The sequence below is a fragment of the Phacochoerus africanus genome, chromosome 3 (genome assembly GCF_016906955.1).
Source record: "Phacochoerus africanus isolate WHEZ1 chromosome 3, ROS_Pafr_v1, whole genome shotgun sequence".
Lineage (NCBI taxonomy): Eukaryota > Metazoa > Chordata > Mammalia > Artiodactyla > Suidae > Phacochoerus > Phacochoerus africanus.
In genome coordinates, this window is record NC_062546.1 from 137,055,755 (window position 1) to 137,076,810 (window position 21,056).

The following is a 21,056-nucleotide window of genomic DNA, read 5'->3' on the forward strand; positions in this document are numbered from 1 at the left end:
TTTTGAGTGGGAGCTGCTGCCACCTGCTGCCTCCACTACTCTTATCGCAATGAACATTACCCATAGTAGCATACCCGTCAAATTCCAATGTTAATATGGAAAAATACAAATCTTGTCCTCAATCCTTAAACTTTTTTTTTTTTAAAGGTAGCATTAACAATTGTAGAAGCCTGAAGGTTTTTAACTTTCTAGTATGTTTTAAATTACCTACTTTCCCTTTTAGGCTATTTGCATATGAATAACATTCATTTTTCCCTTCAGTACAGATTGTGGTGGTGCCCTCCTTTTTAATGCTTATATTAGTAATGAAAAGATAGGAGTTTTATTTTCATTTTTATTCTTTCATTTATGTTGAAAATTTTTTTTCCTGGTCCATATAGTTCCTTGATATTCCCAGGTAAGATGGAGTATGAAATAGTACCTACAGATAATTTTGGATTTTCTGTGTTCATCTTAATGATGCTGATTTTACAAGATGGAAAATACCAACAATATGTTACAATAGGAAAAAAAAATGTGTAAAGAGAAGGAAAGAGCACTGAATATGGCTTTCCAATCTGTTATAGACTGCTCTGACTTTAGAATATAGATGCTCAAATAGAAAATGAAATATTATCAAATGCAAAAAATTATAACTAAGAGAGTTTTTCCTATTATGAAAGAGTAGTTTGATAATAGAAAAATCTATTAGTATAATTTATAACAGATTAATGGAGGAAAAAGGATTATGACCATTTCAAAATATGGAGAAAAGCCTATAATCCAGTATTAATCTTGACAAGCATGCTAAGCAAGCTATTACAACCTCATAAGGAATATCTACCAAAACCTATAGCTAATGATATATTTAAAGGTGAAAGGTTAGAAATATTATTGCAATTAAAGGCAGAAACTAAAAATGTTCACTATCACTGCTCCCAGAATACATTATTGAAATTCCTAGCTAATGCAATAAGACTTAGTGATAAGATATGTAATCACTGGAAAGTGATAAATTATTTGGACACAATATAATTATGTACAGAGAAAATTCAGGGGAATCTACTGACAAGCTATCGGACTTAATAAAAGCATTCAGCAACGTCACTGGATACAAGCTCAATACATATAAATCAATTAGAGTTGATGTACATAAATAACCAATTAAAATGTTTTCTAAGTGGCAGTGGCAACAAAAACACTAAATATTTTAAAATGACATGCATACTATTAATGGCATGACAATTTTTTGAAAGACAAATAAATAGAGAGATATACCACTTCCATATTTATGAATGGGAAGACTCAATATCATGTAGATGTCAATTATCTTCAAGTTAATATTTAATTTCAGACTAAAATATAATATTGGTGGAGGAGAGAATTTTTTAAAACCTATAAAAGCAAAAATCATAAAGGTAAAAATTGATAAACCTTGTGAAATCAATGGAAGATAAATACAATATGTATAATAAAATAATCCATAGTTGAAGTTAAAAAATAAGGAAAAGCTAAAAATTGGGAGTTGAGATTTGTCTTGCACATAACCTAGAAAGGGTTATTATCCAGTATATATTAAATGCTGCAAATAAAAAAAAAGCAATAAACAGTTAATTGCTGGAAAAGGAAATGAGAATGGCCAAAAATATACTATAAGTTGCTCATCCTTCTTAATAATTAGAGAAATTCAAATGAAATACAATAAAAGAAACATTTCACACCAAATTCAATAATGGCAATGTTGAGAAGTTATTAGAAAAGGACAAGATACAATTGTTATGGAAGGAATTGTAAACAGTAAAACACTTTGGAAAAGATTCTGGCAATATCTAGTAAAGTTGAAGGGACTCAGAGTTTGTAAGCAATTACGTTTACTCTAGGCTAGGGAAGTGCACAAAGAGAAATGGATAAGGATATTGACAGTTGCATTGTTTATAATAGCCAAACTTTGGAAACAACCTCAGTGTCCAGCAATAGAATTGATAAATAAATCCATAAGTAAAATGCGAAACAATCATCAGATTGTGTGCTGTAATTAAAAAGAATCACCAGATGCTAATTGTATCAAAATGGAAATATACGGAATACAATATTGAGGGGAAAATAGTGAGTTATATTAGAGAATGCATTTTTTTTTTTTACTACAGTGAGTATTTATGTATATTTTACAACATTCTAATCAATACTACACATTATTGCCTATACATAAGTGTATAGTATAAGTATAAAAGCATGAACAGGAATGATTCAAACCAACTTAAGGATAACAGTTATGTCTGGGAAAAAAGATATGAATCCAGCATAAGAATAAGCAATGTAATTGCTTACCTCCAGGGAAAGAGAAATAAATTAACTTTTAAATATGGCAGTCTTGTTGATAGAGATTGGAACAAAATACAGAAAATCATTTCAAAAAGATTTAGCCTAATTAACTGGTTCCTGAACTTTACATAATCATACAATATTTTCTACATGAGATCTTAATGGATCTGTACTTAATTTTTAACCTTAAATTTCCATATAGTCTCTAATTAAAATTTCATTCTTCCTGCTCTCCACTTATTCAATTCATTAAATTTTCAACAGATTTTTGCTGAACACTACCAATGTGGCAATCACTGTTATGATCACTGGGAATACTACATGGAAAGACCAAGAGGTCAAATATTTTTTTTCTACATCATAATCTAGAATATCATGGTACAATAGTGTGTCTGGGAGGAAGAAATTTTCCTCTATTCTATGTTCTTCTAGCTGGTCTAAGAATTAAACTGACATAAGACAGATTAAGAGGAGAAAAATTAAAAAAAAAGTTCAATGACCTGTATACATGGAAGAGACTTCCAGAAAATTGTGTAACTCAACTGGTAAAAGCCCTCACCTTAACTGAGCTAAAAAAGAGAATGTTGGGGGTAGCAGTTTGGGACTTTACAAGGGAGGAAGTCAATTCACATGGAGATGGAAAAGTAAATGTTTGGTAAACAAATGTTTGCTGACACTTAGTGGACTCTGATCCCTAGCCCCTGGAGTTTCTCCACCACACCCAAGTGTCTCTGGTGATAGCTCTATTCCAGGAACAGGCCTCTTACTAAATTCTTCTAGGCAGCAAGGAAGGTCAAAGGTACTTTCTGAGTCTTTGGGGGTCTTCATTGTTTACAGCTCGAAATGACCCATCTGCCAAAGAAACACTAGTCATGTGTGTCTGGCTGCTACTGCATTAGATAACACAGATCTAAAAGTAGTCATACAGGTAATTTTTGTTGTAGAAAACCTAATCATCTTCTAATGGTCTGGAAGAGTTGAAGAAATTACCTAAAGAGGTTTCATTTTTCCTGTAGTGTACCTTATGCCATAAGTTTCAGCTACTATTTATTACTATTTACTATGGACTTTCTGAGAGGCAAGTAGAAGAATAGAGGAGATAAGTATAACAAAAACCAAAAGAATACTTTGTTAACTTATAAAGAACCATGGCTATATGAGAATTTGCACACACAAAAAAAAATGAAAAAGAAGAAAAAAGCAAAAAAAATAACAAACTGGAAGAAGCAAGTCAAAACTGCCATTATGAATAGAGACATATGGGGAAAACATAGTACACAGTAGTCATATTGAAATATAAAATATGAATCAAGTAAAAACAATCTGTTATTATAAAATGATTAAATTATAAGACAAGCACTTTCCCCTTTTTTTTTTTTTAATTTTGAAGAATAATTCACAATAAGTAACCTCTAAATGGGAAATGGTTTTCAAATGATTTTTCAAAATCAAATGTATTAATTAACATAGAATTCTTCAGAAGTGCTTCTTTTGTACAAAGAGAGTCCAATTTTCTTCTGAAGAAACCCCAAAGTAAGAACTACTCTTCTGATTTCTTCTTGTTTTAGATTGCTCCATTAGCATCGTTGAAGTTAACTTCCCTGAGGCACTGAAACCAATCGCATTTATTGGCGTGTATCTAGAGTTTGCAGTGGAAGCCAACAGTTCTGAAATTAGTCCTCTGGAGCAGACAGCATCTCTTCAGCAAGTGTTAAGGTTACCTACTGATAAATAAACCAGCTCTTTATCCCCATTTGGCTCCTACCTGCTTCTTTCATTTAATGTGATTATTTGCTGGCTCTAGGTAAAACTGTGGTTAATATTATCAATAAGGGACAACTAGAACGATAATGCTCTTAATTTCCATTGTGAAGGATAACCTTTCTCTCCGTGAAGAAACAACATGTGGAATACAACAAGATTAAAGAGGAAAAAAGAAGAAGCTTTGATGTCAGACAGACTTGCATTTAAATTTTAACTTTACAATATGCTAGCAGGGTGACTTTGGGCAAATTACTTAATGATACTGGTCTCAGTTTTCCTTGCTATAGAACAGAAATATTTTAAAGTTAGGAAGTTCCCGTTGTGGCTCAGGCTTAACAAGCCCAACCAGTATCCATGAGGATGTGGATTTGATCTCTGACCTTGCTCAGTGGGTTAAAGGATCCGGCGTTGCCTTGAGCTGTGGTATAAGTCACAGACACAGCTCGGATCCTGCATTGCTGTGGCTGTGGTGTAGGTCAGCAGGTGTAGCTCTGATTCAACAGGGAACTTCCATATGCCACAGGTGCGACCCTAAAAAGAAAAGAAAAAAATTAGAATTTCTATTTTACATATCTGACAAAAGGTATATGAGAAAACGAATGAAATAGTGTGGTATTTGGTGGACAATCAGTGTTGGATGGAACCTTCTTCAGCTCTTTTCCCCTTTTCTCATGTTACTACTAAATTAGCAATACATGTCTTAGTCTAGGAGTAAGGATCTGCAAGTACATGAAATACAATCTTCATCATTATATTCATACTCTTTCTATTCTTTTCTTTTAATGGCTGCACCTGTGGCATCTAGAAGTTCTTGGGCTAGGGATTGAATCTGAGCCAATGAAAATATTTTTCTTTTGTATTTCGCCATGAGGAAATACTATGAAAGAACACCTTTACATTGTTAAATATAAGTACAAGGACATGTAAGTTCATCTGTTGAACACTGAACATTACCTTCATATAGAGATACAGAAGCTACCTTACTTGATCAGAAAACTTAGAATTTCACTTTAAGGAATAATTTGGAGGTCCTATATCTTGTTTTAATAAGGTGAAATGGTCTTTCCATATAAAATCTTGAGGTGTGTATATGCGTGTGTGTGTTTAACAGTCTTTGGAAGCAATGGAAAATTAATCTCATGATTTTTAGGAAATTAAAGATGCAGTAAATTTCACTAAATATATAAATAACAGGCAGTAATAATCAATCAATTCCTAATTTTGGGTGCTAAATAAAGAAATATCTAGCAAAACAAGGTAAAAATCATATATTAGTCATTATTTTTCATATGCATCTCTTCTCAAAACGTCTCAAAGCTTTCAATTAAGTGCTAAAACAGGTAGCACTTATTCTTTTCTCTTCCTGATCTCTACATCAAATAGAGAGTAATGGAGGCTATAAACTAAGAGTAAAGAAGGGGACTAGATAATCCATAATTGGATAAATTTTAAAAAAGGGTTCTCACACCATCTTCCTCCTGTGCACTGTTTGCTATATTTCATGGCATAGTGCAAGTCCCCACAAACAACAAAATAACTTCCCTAAGGAGGAAAATACATTTTAAATAAAATATTTGCATTTGTACTTAAGTCTGCAGGCAAATTTAAAAAATCAATTGTTAAACTTGGACATCCAAACAAACATGGTGGATAGGACACATAATTTATCTTTGTCTCCTCTGATCTCACCAGGATATTCCTAAAAGACTTTAAAAGGGAGCTAAATCCACAGGGGAGGGGAAGATGGAAGAAGAGACATCAGTAGAGAAGATATTTTGAAAAAAGGGAAGTAGATGCCTACAAGGTAACAGCTGAGAACAGAGAAAGTTACAAAGACATAGTCCTGTGAGTTTGGAGACACCAGAAAGGTATTCAGGACACTCTAGCTAAAGGAGAAAATAAAGAAAAAAGAAAGATCTGAGAACCTGGATATAAGATGTCTAACACAAAAAAGAGGTGAAAGGAAGTCATAGAGTGACAGTAGGGCAACAAACTGATAAATCACTCTATCTACAGAGGAGCAAAGGACAAAGGCTCTGAGGTCTCCAGGAAAAATAATAAAGTTGGGAGATTATCTTATGTTTGAGTCTTTGGAAAAGGAGTAACAAAAATAATCAAAATCAAAAGCTTAAGTAGGAGAAAATATTTAAAAAACATGCAACTCATGAAGGACTCATTATTTCCAAAATATACAAAGAACACTTAAAACTCAACAAGAACACAAACAACCCTATTTGAAAATGGCCAAGATCCACTGATACCTAACAGACCTCACCAAAGAAGATATCTGAGAGCAAATAGGCACATGAAAAGATGTACCACACCATATGCCACTAGGGAAATGCAAATTAAAACAGCACTGAGATACCACTGCACACTTTGAAAGAAAAAAAAAAAAAAGTACACCAATTAGAATGGCCAAAATCTAGAACACTGACAACTCTAAATGTTGGTGAGGCTGTAGAGCAACAGGAACTTTCATTCACTTTCAGTGAGCATGCAGATTGGTATAGCCACTTTGGAGGAGAGTTTGATGATTTTTTATAAAACTAAACATACTCTAATCATAGGGTCTATCAATCACACTGCCTGGCATTCACCCAAAGAATTTGAAAACACATGTTCAACACAAAAACCTACCACAGGGATGTTTATAGTGGCTTTATTCATAACTGCCAAAGCTTGGAAGCAACAAAGATATCCTTTAGTAAGGTGAATGGATAAGTAATCTCTGGTATATCCAGATGATAGAATATTACTCTATACTAAAAAGAGATCAGCTATCAAGTCATGAAAAGACATGAATGAAGCTAAAATGCATATTACTAAGTGCAAGCAGTCAATCTGAAAAGACTATATACAGTATGATTTCAACTACATTTCATTCTGGAAAAGGCAAAACTACAGAGAGCAAAAAGATCAATAGTTTCCAGGGGTTAGAGGTGGAAAGAAGGGATGAACAGGGAAAACACACAAGATTTTTAGAACAATAAAAATATACTGCATGATAATGTAATGATGGATACATGTCATTATACATTTGTCCAAACCTACAGAATGTATGGTACCAAGGGTGAGCTCTAATGTATAAACTATGGACTTTAGGTGATTATGACGTACTAATCCAGACTCATCAATTGTAACCAACGTATGCTGCAGTAGGGGACACTGATAATGGGTGAGGCTATGCATGTGAAGGGGGGTTATGGGAAATCTCTGTATCTTTCAACTTTGCTGCGAACCTAAAACTGCTTAAAAATTTTTTTAAAAAAAAAGCTAAAATGGGAGTTCCCGTCGTGGCGCAGTGGTTAACGAATCCGACTAGGAACCATGAGGTTGCTGGTTCGGTCCCTGCCCTTGCTCAGTGGGTTAACGATCCGGCGTTGCCATGAGCTGTGGTGTAGGTTGCAGACGCGGCTCGGATCCTGCGTTGCTGTGGCTCTGGCGTAGGCCAGCGGCTACAGCTCCGATCAGACCCCTAGCCTGGGAACCTCCACATGCCGCGGAAGCGGCCCAAGAAATAGCAAAAAGACAAAAAGACAAAAAAAAAAAGCTAAAATGAACATCCAACTAAACATGATTAAAAACAAAATCAAAAATAAGTCTTAATTATAGGAAAAATGTATAGGAAGGGAAATTTAAGTATTTAATTTGAAATTTGTGTTATATATTCACACATTATGATATGGTAGAAGAGGAAAAATAATTTGAAAGGGCTAAATCCTCATGTACTGTATGACAAAGTGAGAATCTACAAACAGCAGTTATAAGCATATTACCTAGAAGTAGAAATGTAAATGCCAAAAGACACAGCTGAAATTGGAAAGGACTATATAGGAGGCAGCTCTATTTCACTAAAAGCAATATGTAATATTTGATGTTGTAAAAGTATGTGAATACTCTTTTAAGAAAAATAAATCCAAGTGAAAGCAATATTAGGGAGAGGCAGTTATCTTTTAAAATGACTTACAAAGCTTCAAATAAATCATGGCAACATAATGAAGGCTTATTATAAGGTTCAGCTCACTTAAGGAGCAATCCTTCCAGTGTTTTAACATATTTTAATACGAACAGAAATAGAGACTGTCTTGCAGCAGTTTGAAGCCTTGGTATGACAAATACTTTCAAAAGAATGATTGCTTCCCTAACTCTGAAAAATCCAGGCAGATGCTTAGTTATGAAACTTTTAGAAGGTTTTTCTTTATGTGTGTGAGGTGGGATTGGGGAGGTTTGGAGAGATTAAATTCATTTTGCAAATTATCTCAGTTTGGATACTTAGATTCAGACACTGCAGTATATTTTGAAAGACAGACTTTTCTTTTTTTTGCTTTTTTTTTTTTTTTTTTTTGCTTTTTAGGGCCACACCTGTGACATATGGAGGTTCCCAGGCTAGGGTCAAACTGGAGCCACAGCTGCTGGCCTATACCACAGCCACAGCAACGCAGAATCCGAGCCGTGTCTGCAAAGTACACCAGAGCTCACAGCAATGCCGCATTCTTAACACACTGAGTGAGGCCAGGGATGGAACCCGAAACCTCATGGATCCTAGTCAGATTCATTTCTGCTGTGCCATGACGGGAACTCCCAAGACAGACTTTCCTTTATCTTTACAAAAGCTGAACAGTAATAAGGCAGAGCAGTAGTAAGCCAAGTCTTACCAAATACATCTCCAGTCTTCACAGACTAGAGAAAACAAGCCTCAGGGGGATTTATTCTGATCACCAGAACAGCAGACCTCTGATCAGGAGGATTGGGTGTCACATGTCTCTGTCATACCTGCCCAAACTCTTTTGACTAAACACAGGCACTTTCCAAGTCATACAATTTAGGCAGAGCCTGTATTTTTGTTAAGAGAGCTTTACATATTAACCTTTTCAGCCAGATACATCCGGGAGTTAAGTGCCCTGGCTGGCACACAAAAGCTTCACATTTCCTGTCCCACCATAAGCTATTAATGACATAAGCAGATCTGCATGTTTGCCATCAGCTGACAACTCTCTGCCATTTCCTTGCTCCCAGCTCACTTCTGAGTCTGCTCTATAGACAACTGTGGTCTATATGAATAAATACAGCTGTTCTGGAAAATTCTTCCTGGGGTATCACTTTAACATCAAAACTGATCTTTTCGTTTTTAAATGTAAGTCCTCAAGGTTTACATTAAAATAAATATAATTTCAAATGTAAGCTTCAAATAATTACAGCAACCCTTGAACAATACAGGGATTGGAGCACTGACACTCAGAGCAGTGGAAAATCTGAGAATAATTTATAGTTGACCCTCCCTGAGTTCCTCATCCATAGATTCAACCAACTGTGATGTTGTAGTACTGTAGTATTTACCACTAGGGGAAAAAAAATCCACATATAAGCTGTACTGATGGTGGTGACGGGAGAGCATAGGTCAGTAGGTTAGGCAGGCATCATATTTGGCAGTTTTTCAAAAGCTAATATGGAGACATGACCATTGTTAAAACTATGATTAAAAAATATAGTTCCCTCTGTGGTTCAGCAGGTTAAGAACCTGACAGTGTCCACAAGGATGCTGGTTTGATCCCTGGCCTCGCTCAGTTGGGTTAAGGATCCTGCATTGCTGTGAACTGCAGTGTAGGTCTCAGACTTGGCTTGGATCCCACATTGCAGTGGCTGTGGCAGAGGCTCCTATTCAACCCCTAGCCTGGGAACTTCCATATGCTGCAGGCATAGCTGTAAAAAAAAAGGAAAAAAAAAAACTTTTGGAGAAACATAAAAGCAAGATAGAATTTTTGAAATTCTCAAGGGAGGTGCCCTTATTTTATTTGATAGTTCTCCTAGCCGATGGCAGTGTCCCTTCTCTCCAAGTCCCTCCTAATGTTAAAACTAGGTCATTATACACATCAGACTGCTGGGCCTCACTCACTTCTGCCAACAGTAACTTCTGATGTCTCCCTCCTCTCCTGTTTTGACCCAACAAATTCTGGTACTTTTTTTTTTTTTTTTTTAAAGTAATAGATCTCACACTGTCTTATCTTGAAATATTACCTGCCTGCCCAGATTGGGCTAAAGGCCCTTCCTATTTCCATAGCACTTTGCCATAATTCTGTTAAGTATTGTATTGAGACTAAATGTCTATTCTCCCCCTCCACAACCTATAAATATGAGGTCAGGGACTGTTCTTTCTTCATCTTCACAGCCTCAATACCCAGAAGAGTGACTGGCATCAGCAGACATTTAATAAATGCTTGTTAGCTGAAAGAACAGGCTACTCTATTTTTTGCTCTTTGGTTATTAATCTACACCAGAGACCTGTCTGGCTTCTAATTGAAAATAACAGACAGGTGGCAAGCTTCACAAATGTGGCCATTTATAAAAAATAATTGATGATGAGTGGAATGAATTCTTAACATTGGGCAGTCTAGGCTGTTCCCCTAGCTCCATTAACATGAGATTTGTACTAACCTTCTCTGAGACTATATTGCCTTGCAGCTGGGTTTTTGTTTTTGGGGTTTTTTTTTTGTTTGTTTTGTTTTTCTATTTTCATGCAGACTCAAATCAAATGATGGTTCTATATGTTGCTTCACGTCAGCAATCATTTGAGGAAATTTAACACTGGCTCTAGCAGTGCTGTAGAACTTGGAGTCAAATGGTATTTTAGCAAATGAGTTAGCAAATTTTGCTAGCATGGAAGTGGGCTTAGCAAAATTTTCTTTGACAGAGAATGTTTTTGTATGAAATTTTTATTGTCCCAAGATCATTTTTATTATCTCATTACTTAAATCCTCTCCAAGGATCACTCTATATCATAAATTCCAACTTTTCAAGATCCCCTGGGGCACTCTGGCTCCATCATTTGGCTTGGTCTAAAACATGTTCAATATCTCCCATGGTAAAAAAAGAGTATTTTTAGACTTCTTACTGCATTAATCTACTGTTTTGTCATGTGATTTTCATTCCCTGATGCTCTTAAAAAAAAAAGGAGAGGTTGCCAAAGTCACTTTTTTCTTCATTCTTTCTAACCTAGCTTCCACTCATATTATTTGATTGACGCTCCTAAAGGTTACCAGTAACCTCCCATCACCTGAAGTGAACTTCTGTGATTTGCACCATGCAAAGGCTACTCCCTCTTTTCCTGGCATCAGCCTTGATTTCCTTTGGGACACTTTTTCCTTTACTCATAGTCTATGTATTTTAGTTGAGTTGATCCTATCCTTAGCATCAAGGGTAAACATGATATCTTAACACAGAGAAGTTAACACAAACCACAATGAGAACTAATACTAGAAATGAGGTTGAAGTAAAGCAAAAGAGAAATTTCTTTCAATATCTTATGGACTTGAATTGGTGAAGGCTGAGACTGCTATTGCCATCTTATTGCAATGAGGGAGAAGTCTTTCAGAAGCTGAGCCAAAACAGAAGGCAAAGTCAAAAAATAAAAAAAGAGAAACTATGATTTCATTGATTAAGCTCCTAAATCCAACTGAATATAATAACAGAAATACCCTGGTACTTTGTAGCTGTCAGAGTAATAAATATTCTTTTTGCTTGAACCTGCTATGGTTCTATGATTTTATTGTCATTTGCAATCAAAGAGGTAATAATTTATATATCTTCAAAAAAAATCAGAACTAATCATTCCCTTTTTCAAATATGCACTATTACTCTGTATTTACCCACTTTTTCTGATTCTTCTTTAATCACCTCTAGTTCTTCTTTATATTTAGTTATAACTGCAGAATTTCAAAGTTAGAATGAATAAGGGGTGATGAATCTGTATGTATTGAGATCCTTGGAAAAGGCACATTTTATATGTATAAATACCTGTTAAAACTGTAGACACATTTTTAGTTTGGAACACTATAGTATTGATTAAAATGCTATAAAAGAGACATTGTATGGAGAGAAAATAGTTGTAAATTTGGACTGCATGCAATCATTTCTATCCTGAATATAAAGAATTGAATATTAATGAGGCAGAGAATGAAGGTTTTCACAGTGATAATGCTTCCAGTTTTAGTTTGAAAAAAAATGGGAGAACTCTGTTATTGCATTTTGATACTCGCACGCTTTTCTGGAAAGCAATTAAATTGCCTTGCCACCTCAGTTTTTAGAAAGCAAAAGGTTAGAAAATACAATAAAACTGAACATTATTTCCAAAAAGAATTGAAAGTCATTGGACTGTGAGATATTTGAAATCATATCAAAAAGCAGAATTTATGGCCCTATGAGTTATGGAAAAGGAAATTGAATCGTGTGTTTTATTTTTAAAACACAACCACTAAAAAGGTGTTTCCATAGTAACAAGGTCAATACCAGTAGCCATTGAAGACCTTCCTCTTTTCTGATAGTGGATTTAAAGATCTTTTTCAAATACCACTTTAAAAGCCCTATGAAAAAGTACAGCTTTTCTGATCATTCATCTGAACAGAAAAATGGGGAAAACACACATGGAGTATTGAATTTCTCATGTTTTATGGATTATAAACATTCATGGCTGTCATATTTTCAGAAAGAAGCCTGCCTGACTAGCTATTATGGCAGCTTCTGAACATGGGATTTGATTAGCCTGATTGTAAATCTGGACAAACAGAAGTTGTTTGCGGTAGTATTCAAACAGAAATAAAAGGTGGCACAGTATTAAAAAACACACTTAACATCTAAATATTGAAAGAGGTAAGTAAATCTGTTTTTCAAAAGATTTGGAAGACATAAAATATGAAATCAGCATTAGAGGAAGGTTAAAAAGATATAGGCCACATTTTGTTTATAGCAGAAATAAACAGCTCTTTGGCCATAAAAATCAATTCATTTAGCACCACCAGGAAGTGGCCTCTCCTTCCTCTTTCCTTTGTATCAAGATACACGGCCTATGTAACAGACATTTGTATTGTCTTATCTTCCCCACTGAACTGTGAGTCTCTTAGAGCAGAGATATTTTCTCTTTGTATTCACAATAGTATTTCACATACATTTGAATTAGAGAAGATACTGAAAAAAATAAGTGAAGAATGAATCATGAAAAATAATGACATAACAGTAACTAAAATAACACAAAGCCTCTGTTCTATTTTTATTTTTTAAAATGTTTTCAGGAAGTTCCCACCATGGCGCGAAACAAATCCGACTAGGAACCATTAGGTTTCGGATTCGATCCCTGGCCTCACTCAGTGGGTTAAGGATCTGGCATTGCTGTGAGCTATGGTGTAGGTCACAGATGCGACTTGGATCTGGCGTTGCTATGGCTGTGGCTTGGGGGCGGGCTATAGCTCCGATTGGACCCCTAGCCTGGGAACCTCCATATGCTACGGGTGCAGCCCTAAAAAGACAAAAAAAAATTTTTTTTTTTCAATTTTTTTTTTTTGGCCATGCCCACAGCATGAGAAATCCAGACCAGGGAGCCAACCTGTGCCACAACAGTGACCCAAGGCACAGCAGTGATAATGCCAGATCCTTAACCCACTAGGCCACCAGGGAGGTCTTCCAGGTTTATTTTTAGAAATACATCAATTAAAATGTGTACTCATGATTTTAATCTCTTCAACCCAAAAGGTTCTAGATGCTTGTTCATAGACTCACAGCTTTTAAGTGATAAATCCAATTGCCTGGTCCCTAGACCAATTCCTTCAGAATCTCCAGGAATGGCCCCGGTATGGGTATTCTTAAAAGTTACTCAGTAATTCTAATGTGAAGCCTGAGTTGAAAATCATAGCTTTAAACTGTTCTGGTGGGGCTCAACTAATGACATTTATCTATCTCCAACTTGTAGCTATTCACATTTTTTCCCCCTCAAAATTGCCTCATCATACTCTATATACCAAATCCATAATACCTTTTATTATGACAATGATTTATTCTCTAGAATCACTTTTCATGACAAAAGCTTCAATTAAAAAGTTCTGTCATATAATTAAAAATTTAACCAAAATTTATTATTTTTTTGTATTCTGGTCAATGTATTTGTATTTTGTAGTCTGGTCAATGAATTCAGCTTATCTTTTCATGCTTTCATGCTTACCTTTTCCAGGCCAGTAAATGCCTTTTACACCCTTATTACCTGGAAAAAATTCAGATTCATCTTTCAAAACACCCAGAACTGCACGCCCCCTTCCTTTAGGAAGCTCTACTTAATTCAGACTATTAAGGACTCTCTTCTTTGGTGTTGCCACTGGCCCTCATTTAGGCTTTTATTTTGTACTCCTAATACTATACTGTCATTTCTTCTTTTTTCTTTTTTGTTTTAAAAATAAATCCCTTCTCCATACCTGATTGTGAACAACTTGCAGTAGGTGGTAACTTATGCCTCTCTGCTCTTTATCTTTCAGGGCACAGCAAAATAGAGGCAATAGGCATTCAATAAGTGTTTAACAAATCAAAGAATAAGTGGCCATATTGAAGTGAACAAAATCCATATATTGAAGCCCTGACCCTCAAAGTGATGGTATCCAAAGATGGGGACTTTGGAAAATAATGAGGTTTAGGTAAATCTTGATGGGATTTTATAAGAAGAGATACCAGAAAGCTTGTCTCTCTCACTGCCATGTGAGGACACAGCAGGTAGGTAGCCATCTGCAAGTCAGTAAGAAATCCCTCACCAGAACCCAACCATGCTGCCAGGCTTCAGAACTATTAGAAAACAAATATCTGTTAGAGTTCCAGTTGTGGCTCAGTGGTTAATTAATCCGACTAGGAACCATGAGGTTGCAGGTTCGATCCCTGGCCTTGCTTAGTAGGTTAAGGATCCGGCATTACCATGAGTTGTGATGTAGGTCGCTGATGTGGCTCAGATCCCACATTGCTGTGGCTGTGGCATAGGACGGCAGCTACACTCCAACTCAACCCCTAGCCTGGGAACCTCCATATGCCTCGGGAGCGGCCCTAAATAGACAAAAGACCGAAGGAAAAAAAAAAAAAGAAGAAAACTGATATAAGCATATATATGAAGTAATTTTGCAGAACAACAATTAATCAATAGGGAAAAACAAATTACTTTGGGGACAGCATTATCAGTTATAGCCACTCACCAGCTTTCTTTTTTTCCCTCACAGATAACATTAATTGAAGATCCAGCATGTTCCTTGAGCAATTATGTCTTATTTTTATTCATCTTACTTAGAATATAGAAAATATTTAAGGTCTCATGGAAACTTTGTAATGTATTATTTATCAAAAAATATTTATTGTGCATTGTGGGAATCCAGTTTTGTGTTTAAATGTAAGGTAGTTTCATGCCAATACTCTCTTAGGAATATGGTTATAAACTACCCAGTCTATATCTGATGAATCTATTCTATAATCAAAGCATAAAATTGTGTCTTTATCAGTAGTATCCCCACTTTGAATTTCACAGATAAATAACATTTTAGAATTTGGGGAACCAATACCAAGTTGCAAACATTTTATTTGACCAAATAATAATATAAAAAAACCCAAAAAACCCTATCAACTATCATCACCAGTTCACAAATGACAAAGTATTTTAGCACAAAATATTAACAAATATAATCTTAGAGAATAAAGGGTGGTTTTCCAAGTGACTAAATTTCATTCAATAGAGAAAAACAACCACTATATTCTTTATTCTTTTTATTTCAGCCTAGACTGGTGAAAATTTGTTAAGAACAAATCCGTGGGATGGACTGGGAGTTTGGGGTTAGTAGGTGCAAACTATTACATTTAGAATGGATAAGCGCTGAGATCCTACTGAACAGCACAGGGAAGTATATCCAGTCTCTTGGGATAGAACATAATGGAAGATAATATGAGAAGTGATTGGGTCACTTTGTTGTACAGCAGAAATTGTCAGTGTTGTAAATCTACCATACTTTAATTTTTAAAAGAGGTTTTAAAAAAAGACCAAATCCATCTCTAGGATAGATACAGAAATTTCTACCATCTATCATGTCCCCTCCTTCTGCCATATACCACTGCTCTCTTTTGGTCCTATTTCTCACTATTCAAAATCCCTTCCTTCACCTGTGGCATTCAGAAGTTCCTAGGCCTAAGATCAAATCCTGTGCCACAGGAGCCACAATCCCAGATCCTTAACCCACTGAGCCACCATGGAACTTCCTTCCTTTCTCCTTTTAATTATTTGGGCAGGCCATTAAGATAATAAGTAAAGTTAATTTAATCTCATCAGCCACTCAGGGTACAACTGAAAAATGCAGGTGTACTTAAATGTAATCATCTTCTCTCAATTTTTCAAATATTAAATATAAATGATGCTTCCGGTTCTACCATTATATTTCTGCATTTATAATGTCTTAAAAACATGTAAATGATGGGTTTAAACCAAATATCAACCAGTAAAGCAACAAAACTTACATGTGTGGACCCAGTGAAACTACCCTTGTCATTACAATTCCAAGAATTAGAGTTGTTAAAACTGTAGAAATAAGAGAGATCTGAAAAAGAAAATGTAAAGATATACTGTCAGTTTTGAATAGAGACTATTTTATTGAAAATATTAGGTGATTCATTTTTTACTTGTGTTAACTTATGTACAGTTTTAAAAACACAATTCTTTAGTAGTATATTTTTATAGATTTGTATTCATAATATCAGACATGTAAGTTTTTTATCAGATCATAGTTTTAGTTCCCCCCCCAAATAGTATACATATCAAATATAACTATTTCAATAAAATGAAATTAAGTTTTTTCTTCAGGTTTTATTTTAGTGTTGACTTCTGATTTTTAAAAAAATCTATAATTGCTTTTTATGCTTCTGTCTTTATCGTACCCTGTCCCTTCCTACGTAACATCCTTCCACACCCACCCACTCACACACATTTTTGGGATGCCTCTGCTTTTTTCTTTCTGCTTTCTAGTTCTCTTATCTATTTTTCCTATGTGCTTTTGCCCTTTGGTCTGTGTTTCTAAAGTTTTCTTTGCTACTTTCTCTCTTCTGTAATTATTTCAACTGGTTAAAATATAAACTGGTCTGTGTGTATGTGTGTTCTGTGCACTCATTACATTAGATTTGTGTTTCTATTCTTATTTTTTTAATGGATAAGCATATTTTAGAAATTTTTGTCTAAGAAAAATATAAAATTGTTCTGTTTCATTTGATTGTCATAAATCTTGTTTCCTGGGTTATTAATTTTTAACTAGAGAGAAGGTCCTGAGACCTCTGATCCACTGATATATTAAGAAAGAATCCTAAGGTCCCTTGGGTAGAAAGTGGCCAAGGATGAACTCAGATGTGCAGCCTGACTCCAGATCAGGGTTCCTAACTATTCTGCTTTGCTCTTTGGGAGATTTATTTAGATAGTTTAAAATGACAATTCAAAGGGATATTTAAGGACAAAATATCCAAGTAATAGTAATATGATAGAATATTAGCTTTCTTTTCATAAATGCCTTAGCTTCTGCTCTCAGAAGAAAGCATTTATGTCTATGTTGAACATGTGAAATGGAAATAAGTTAATCTCCAAAGCCCCTTTAAATATATTCTTGTTTATTTCTGGTTGCCTGTTAGGGAAGGAAGGCAGAGTAGTCAGAAAACTTTAGAATGCCATCCCCAGTCTCAGCTCTGCCTGGAAGGAGGAGCTGCACAACTGTGGCTACACATGAAACATCACAGCAAAAAGTAAAATTTATCAACTGTTGGATTTTTCAAAATAGAACATAAAAATATATTAATAACTCTTTAAAATGCGTTTTTTTTAAAAATCAGAATCCTTGGTATAATTGAGATGTAATACCAATAATATTTTTGGTAAAATACAAACATTCCATCAGAGTAAGGAAATAAAATTCAGCCAGATAAAAGTTAATGTATGCAGATAACCATATGTGGTGATTTGAATACTTATTTGGTTTCATTAGAAATAAATCACCATTTATTTTTACCAATAAGAATCATAAGTGTTGGCCAAATTTCCAACAATTAATCAATATATTGAAATTTAAATTCACTAGATAAAAAATGGGCACAGTAGACATTGTAATTTACAAATACATTTTAAGCCAATGAAGTGATTCAGTCATACTTCTTAAAGTTAGTTTAATTTTAAATTGTTTAAACTGCTGTCTATAAAACATGATAGAGCATATATATATATATATATATATTCAGTAAATTAGTCTTGGTTTAAGTAGAATTCATTATATTTCCTAAAATTAAAGCATGCTGTCTCATGCCAGAGTATCTGCCTTAAAAAAGGAAAAGGACATATTTATTTCACATTCATCAAGGATTTAACCATCAGTTCTCTCAAATAAGATGAAATATCAAAAATAGCTTACTCTAATATCATTATAAGTAAACTAAAAGAAACTAAAGATGAATAGTATAATTAAGAACTTGGCTATATAGACAACAGTTTGACAAAATTAATTCAGGTAACAAAGTGCATTTCTGTAACTATTTAAAATGTAAATATTACCTTCCCAAGCTTTGCTATATCTCGATACAAGGACAGAGGCAGAGTAAAGGCAATGGTGGAAAGCACAATAATGAAATGGCGACCAATAAGCAAGTTTTCAGGATCAACTGGAACACAATCAATGTTTTAAAGTTTACATATGAGTAATACACTAGTGACATAGCCAAATATTTAATTACAAAATGACTTAAATAATATAAAATGTCATGTAAATGACAACTTTGAGTAAATGAAATTCCATAAAACTAATTCACAAAAATGTAAATACAAAATAACTTAAGGATGAACCTACAGTTCAAATATGTTATAATATTTTGAAGTCAAATTATTTTAATAGCCTCAATCATTTTTTCTGCTGCCTTCCTTTGTGCCCTTGGAATATAATTTTAGCCTGGAAGTTACAGAGATCCTAAAGATATTATGTCACTCCTTGTCCCAAACCCTCTAGTGGGTAAACCCTTCATTCATAAAGTATGCTACATGAGAACAGAGCATATTCTGATGCTTTTTTTTTTTAACTTTCATATTCCAGATAGACATGACCAGTAAAACTTATCAAAAATCAGGGTTTTGATAAAAATATTCACTATACTTCTACCCTCTGTTTAGAAAGAAGTGATTTCCCTGAAAAAAAAAGTAGACAAAACAACTTTTTGGATAGGAAACACATCACAGGAAAGAGGCTGAAACCTGGTATTCATTGCAGACTCTTGGCTCTCTTGGAAATAACAGAGTTAGCGAGTATGTTTGATCAAATGCAAACAAAAGTTGTAAACATAAAATATACAAGGATTTATCCACTTACATAATCTCAGTTAATGAAAACATGATTTGGAGGTTGGGGGCTAAGAGAGCAGCTACAGATAATAGATAACAGTGTGGGGCGATCCTCCTGTATGCTAGGCAATGTATGTGTTCTCTGCCTTTTTGAATACAATAATCCTATAAATCAGGTGATACTCTAATTCATAATTCAGAGATGAAGGGCTAGAACTCAGAGGGCATTAACTTTCCCAAGGTCACAGAGCTAGCAAATAGTGGGTGTATGATTTGTTGCCCAAGAATCCCTGTGAGAGGAATAAGTGCAATGTCTAGTTTTAGGTTTTGTTTTATTTTGTTTGGATGCCTCTAGAATGAGTGATTCACTCACTAAAAGGAAAGGTTTTTTGCACCCATTTCAATGATAAGGAGAACTATAGAGTTAAAATCACTATGAATTGGGGATTATGTGGTTTAGGTGAGGAACTCTCCAAAGGAAAGACTCCTGATCTCTGAATTATTCAAATAGACATGATATGGAGAAAGGATGAATGGGGAGTTAGTGGCACCTTGAAAGGTTTAAGGTTTAAGGTCTGCTTAAAATGTTCATAGCAGCTTTTTCATAATTATGGAAACAACCCGAAAGTTTCACAATTGGGTAAGAGATAAACTGTTTACATCCATATAGTGGAATGATCCTCATCAATTTTAAAAAAAGAGCAACTACTGATACACTCCAAAACATGGATAAATCTCAAAGGTACCAATCCAAGTGAAAAAGGCCAGGTTTGAAAGGCTACCTACTATAGGATGCCATTTATTTGGCATTCTGGGAAAAGCAAAAGTAGGAAGAGAAATCAAATCAGCGGTGGCTAGGGCCTGGAGATGAGGGAAAGTTTGACTACAAAGGGGAACAGGTAAATTTAGGGGAGATAATGGAATTGTTCCATATTTCGATTGTAACTGTGGTTCTATGACCATAAGCATTTGTCAAAATTCATAGGACTATACTTTAAAAAGAGTGAGTTTTACCAAAGTGAATTATATCTTAATAGAAATAATGGGAAGAAAGGTCAGCTTACTTATTTAAGAAATGGTATAGTAAAAATAGTACATATGCAGCATAAGATATTTAAAATATAACATTCTAAGTACAGGAATAATAATGTATTTTTTAAATAGCTAAAAAAGAATTGCCCTATATATAAAAGTAGATTAATACTTTACTATCAAACTGTGTCATGGATGTTACCAGATATTTGAAGTCATTCAGTGGCTCCATTTGCAAATATTTTATTTTTAAATTATTGTGAACCATGTTAACCATGAATAATTATATAAAATAAATATATTGACTTACCTCCAGGGATTCTTTGGAAAACTTTGCTCAAAGTGTCTCCAGTTACTATGTTGTAACTTATCATAGCTAAAAACATGATTATAATAATATAATCACCAAACAAGCTATTCGCATACTTCATCATGAATATTTTGAAAGTAATCAGTTATCACTTCTCAAATACTTGCATAATCCTACTTCCAAACATATATTGTGATTATGAATATGTACAACTTTAAAAATAACTAGACAACAGATTTATGGGAGAATATCAATTTGTATTACAAAAAGATTTTCACTTTACAAATTGATTCTTTCTAGAACATCTTTAAATAGTGAGTTTTGGTAGTCATTTAAAATGTGATTTGTGGAGTTCCCATCGTGGCGCAGTGGTTAACAAATCCGACTAGGAACCATGAGGTTGCGGGTTCGGTCCCTGCCCTTGCTCAGAGCTGCGGTGTAGGTTGCAGACACAGCTTGGATCCCGCGTTGCTGTGGCTCTGGCTGTGGCTACAGCTTTGATTAGACCCC

At 34.6% G+C, this 21,056-nt stretch overlaps 1 protein-coding gene across 4 annotated transcripts in view; it reads right to left on the minus strand.

Annotated features, from left to right (window-relative positions):
• SLC38A11 (solute carrier family 38 member 11) overlaps positions 1-21,056 on the minus strand; it is a 147,889-nt gene that overhangs the window by 21,883 nt on the left and 104,950 nt on the right. For all 4 annotated transcript variants that reach the window (XM_047772764.1, XM_047772763.1, XM_047772762.1 and 1 more), the window contains 3 exons: positions 20,547-20,612; positions 18,428-18,534; positions 16,363-16,442 (listed from right to left, as the gene is read on the minus strand). In XM_047772764.1, coding sequence (XP_047628720.1) covers positions 16,363-16,442; positions 18,428-18,534; positions 20,547-20,612 — 253 coding nt within the window. The remainder of the gene's footprint in view (positions 1-16,362; positions 16,443-18,427; positions 18,535-20,546; positions 20,613-21,056) is intronic.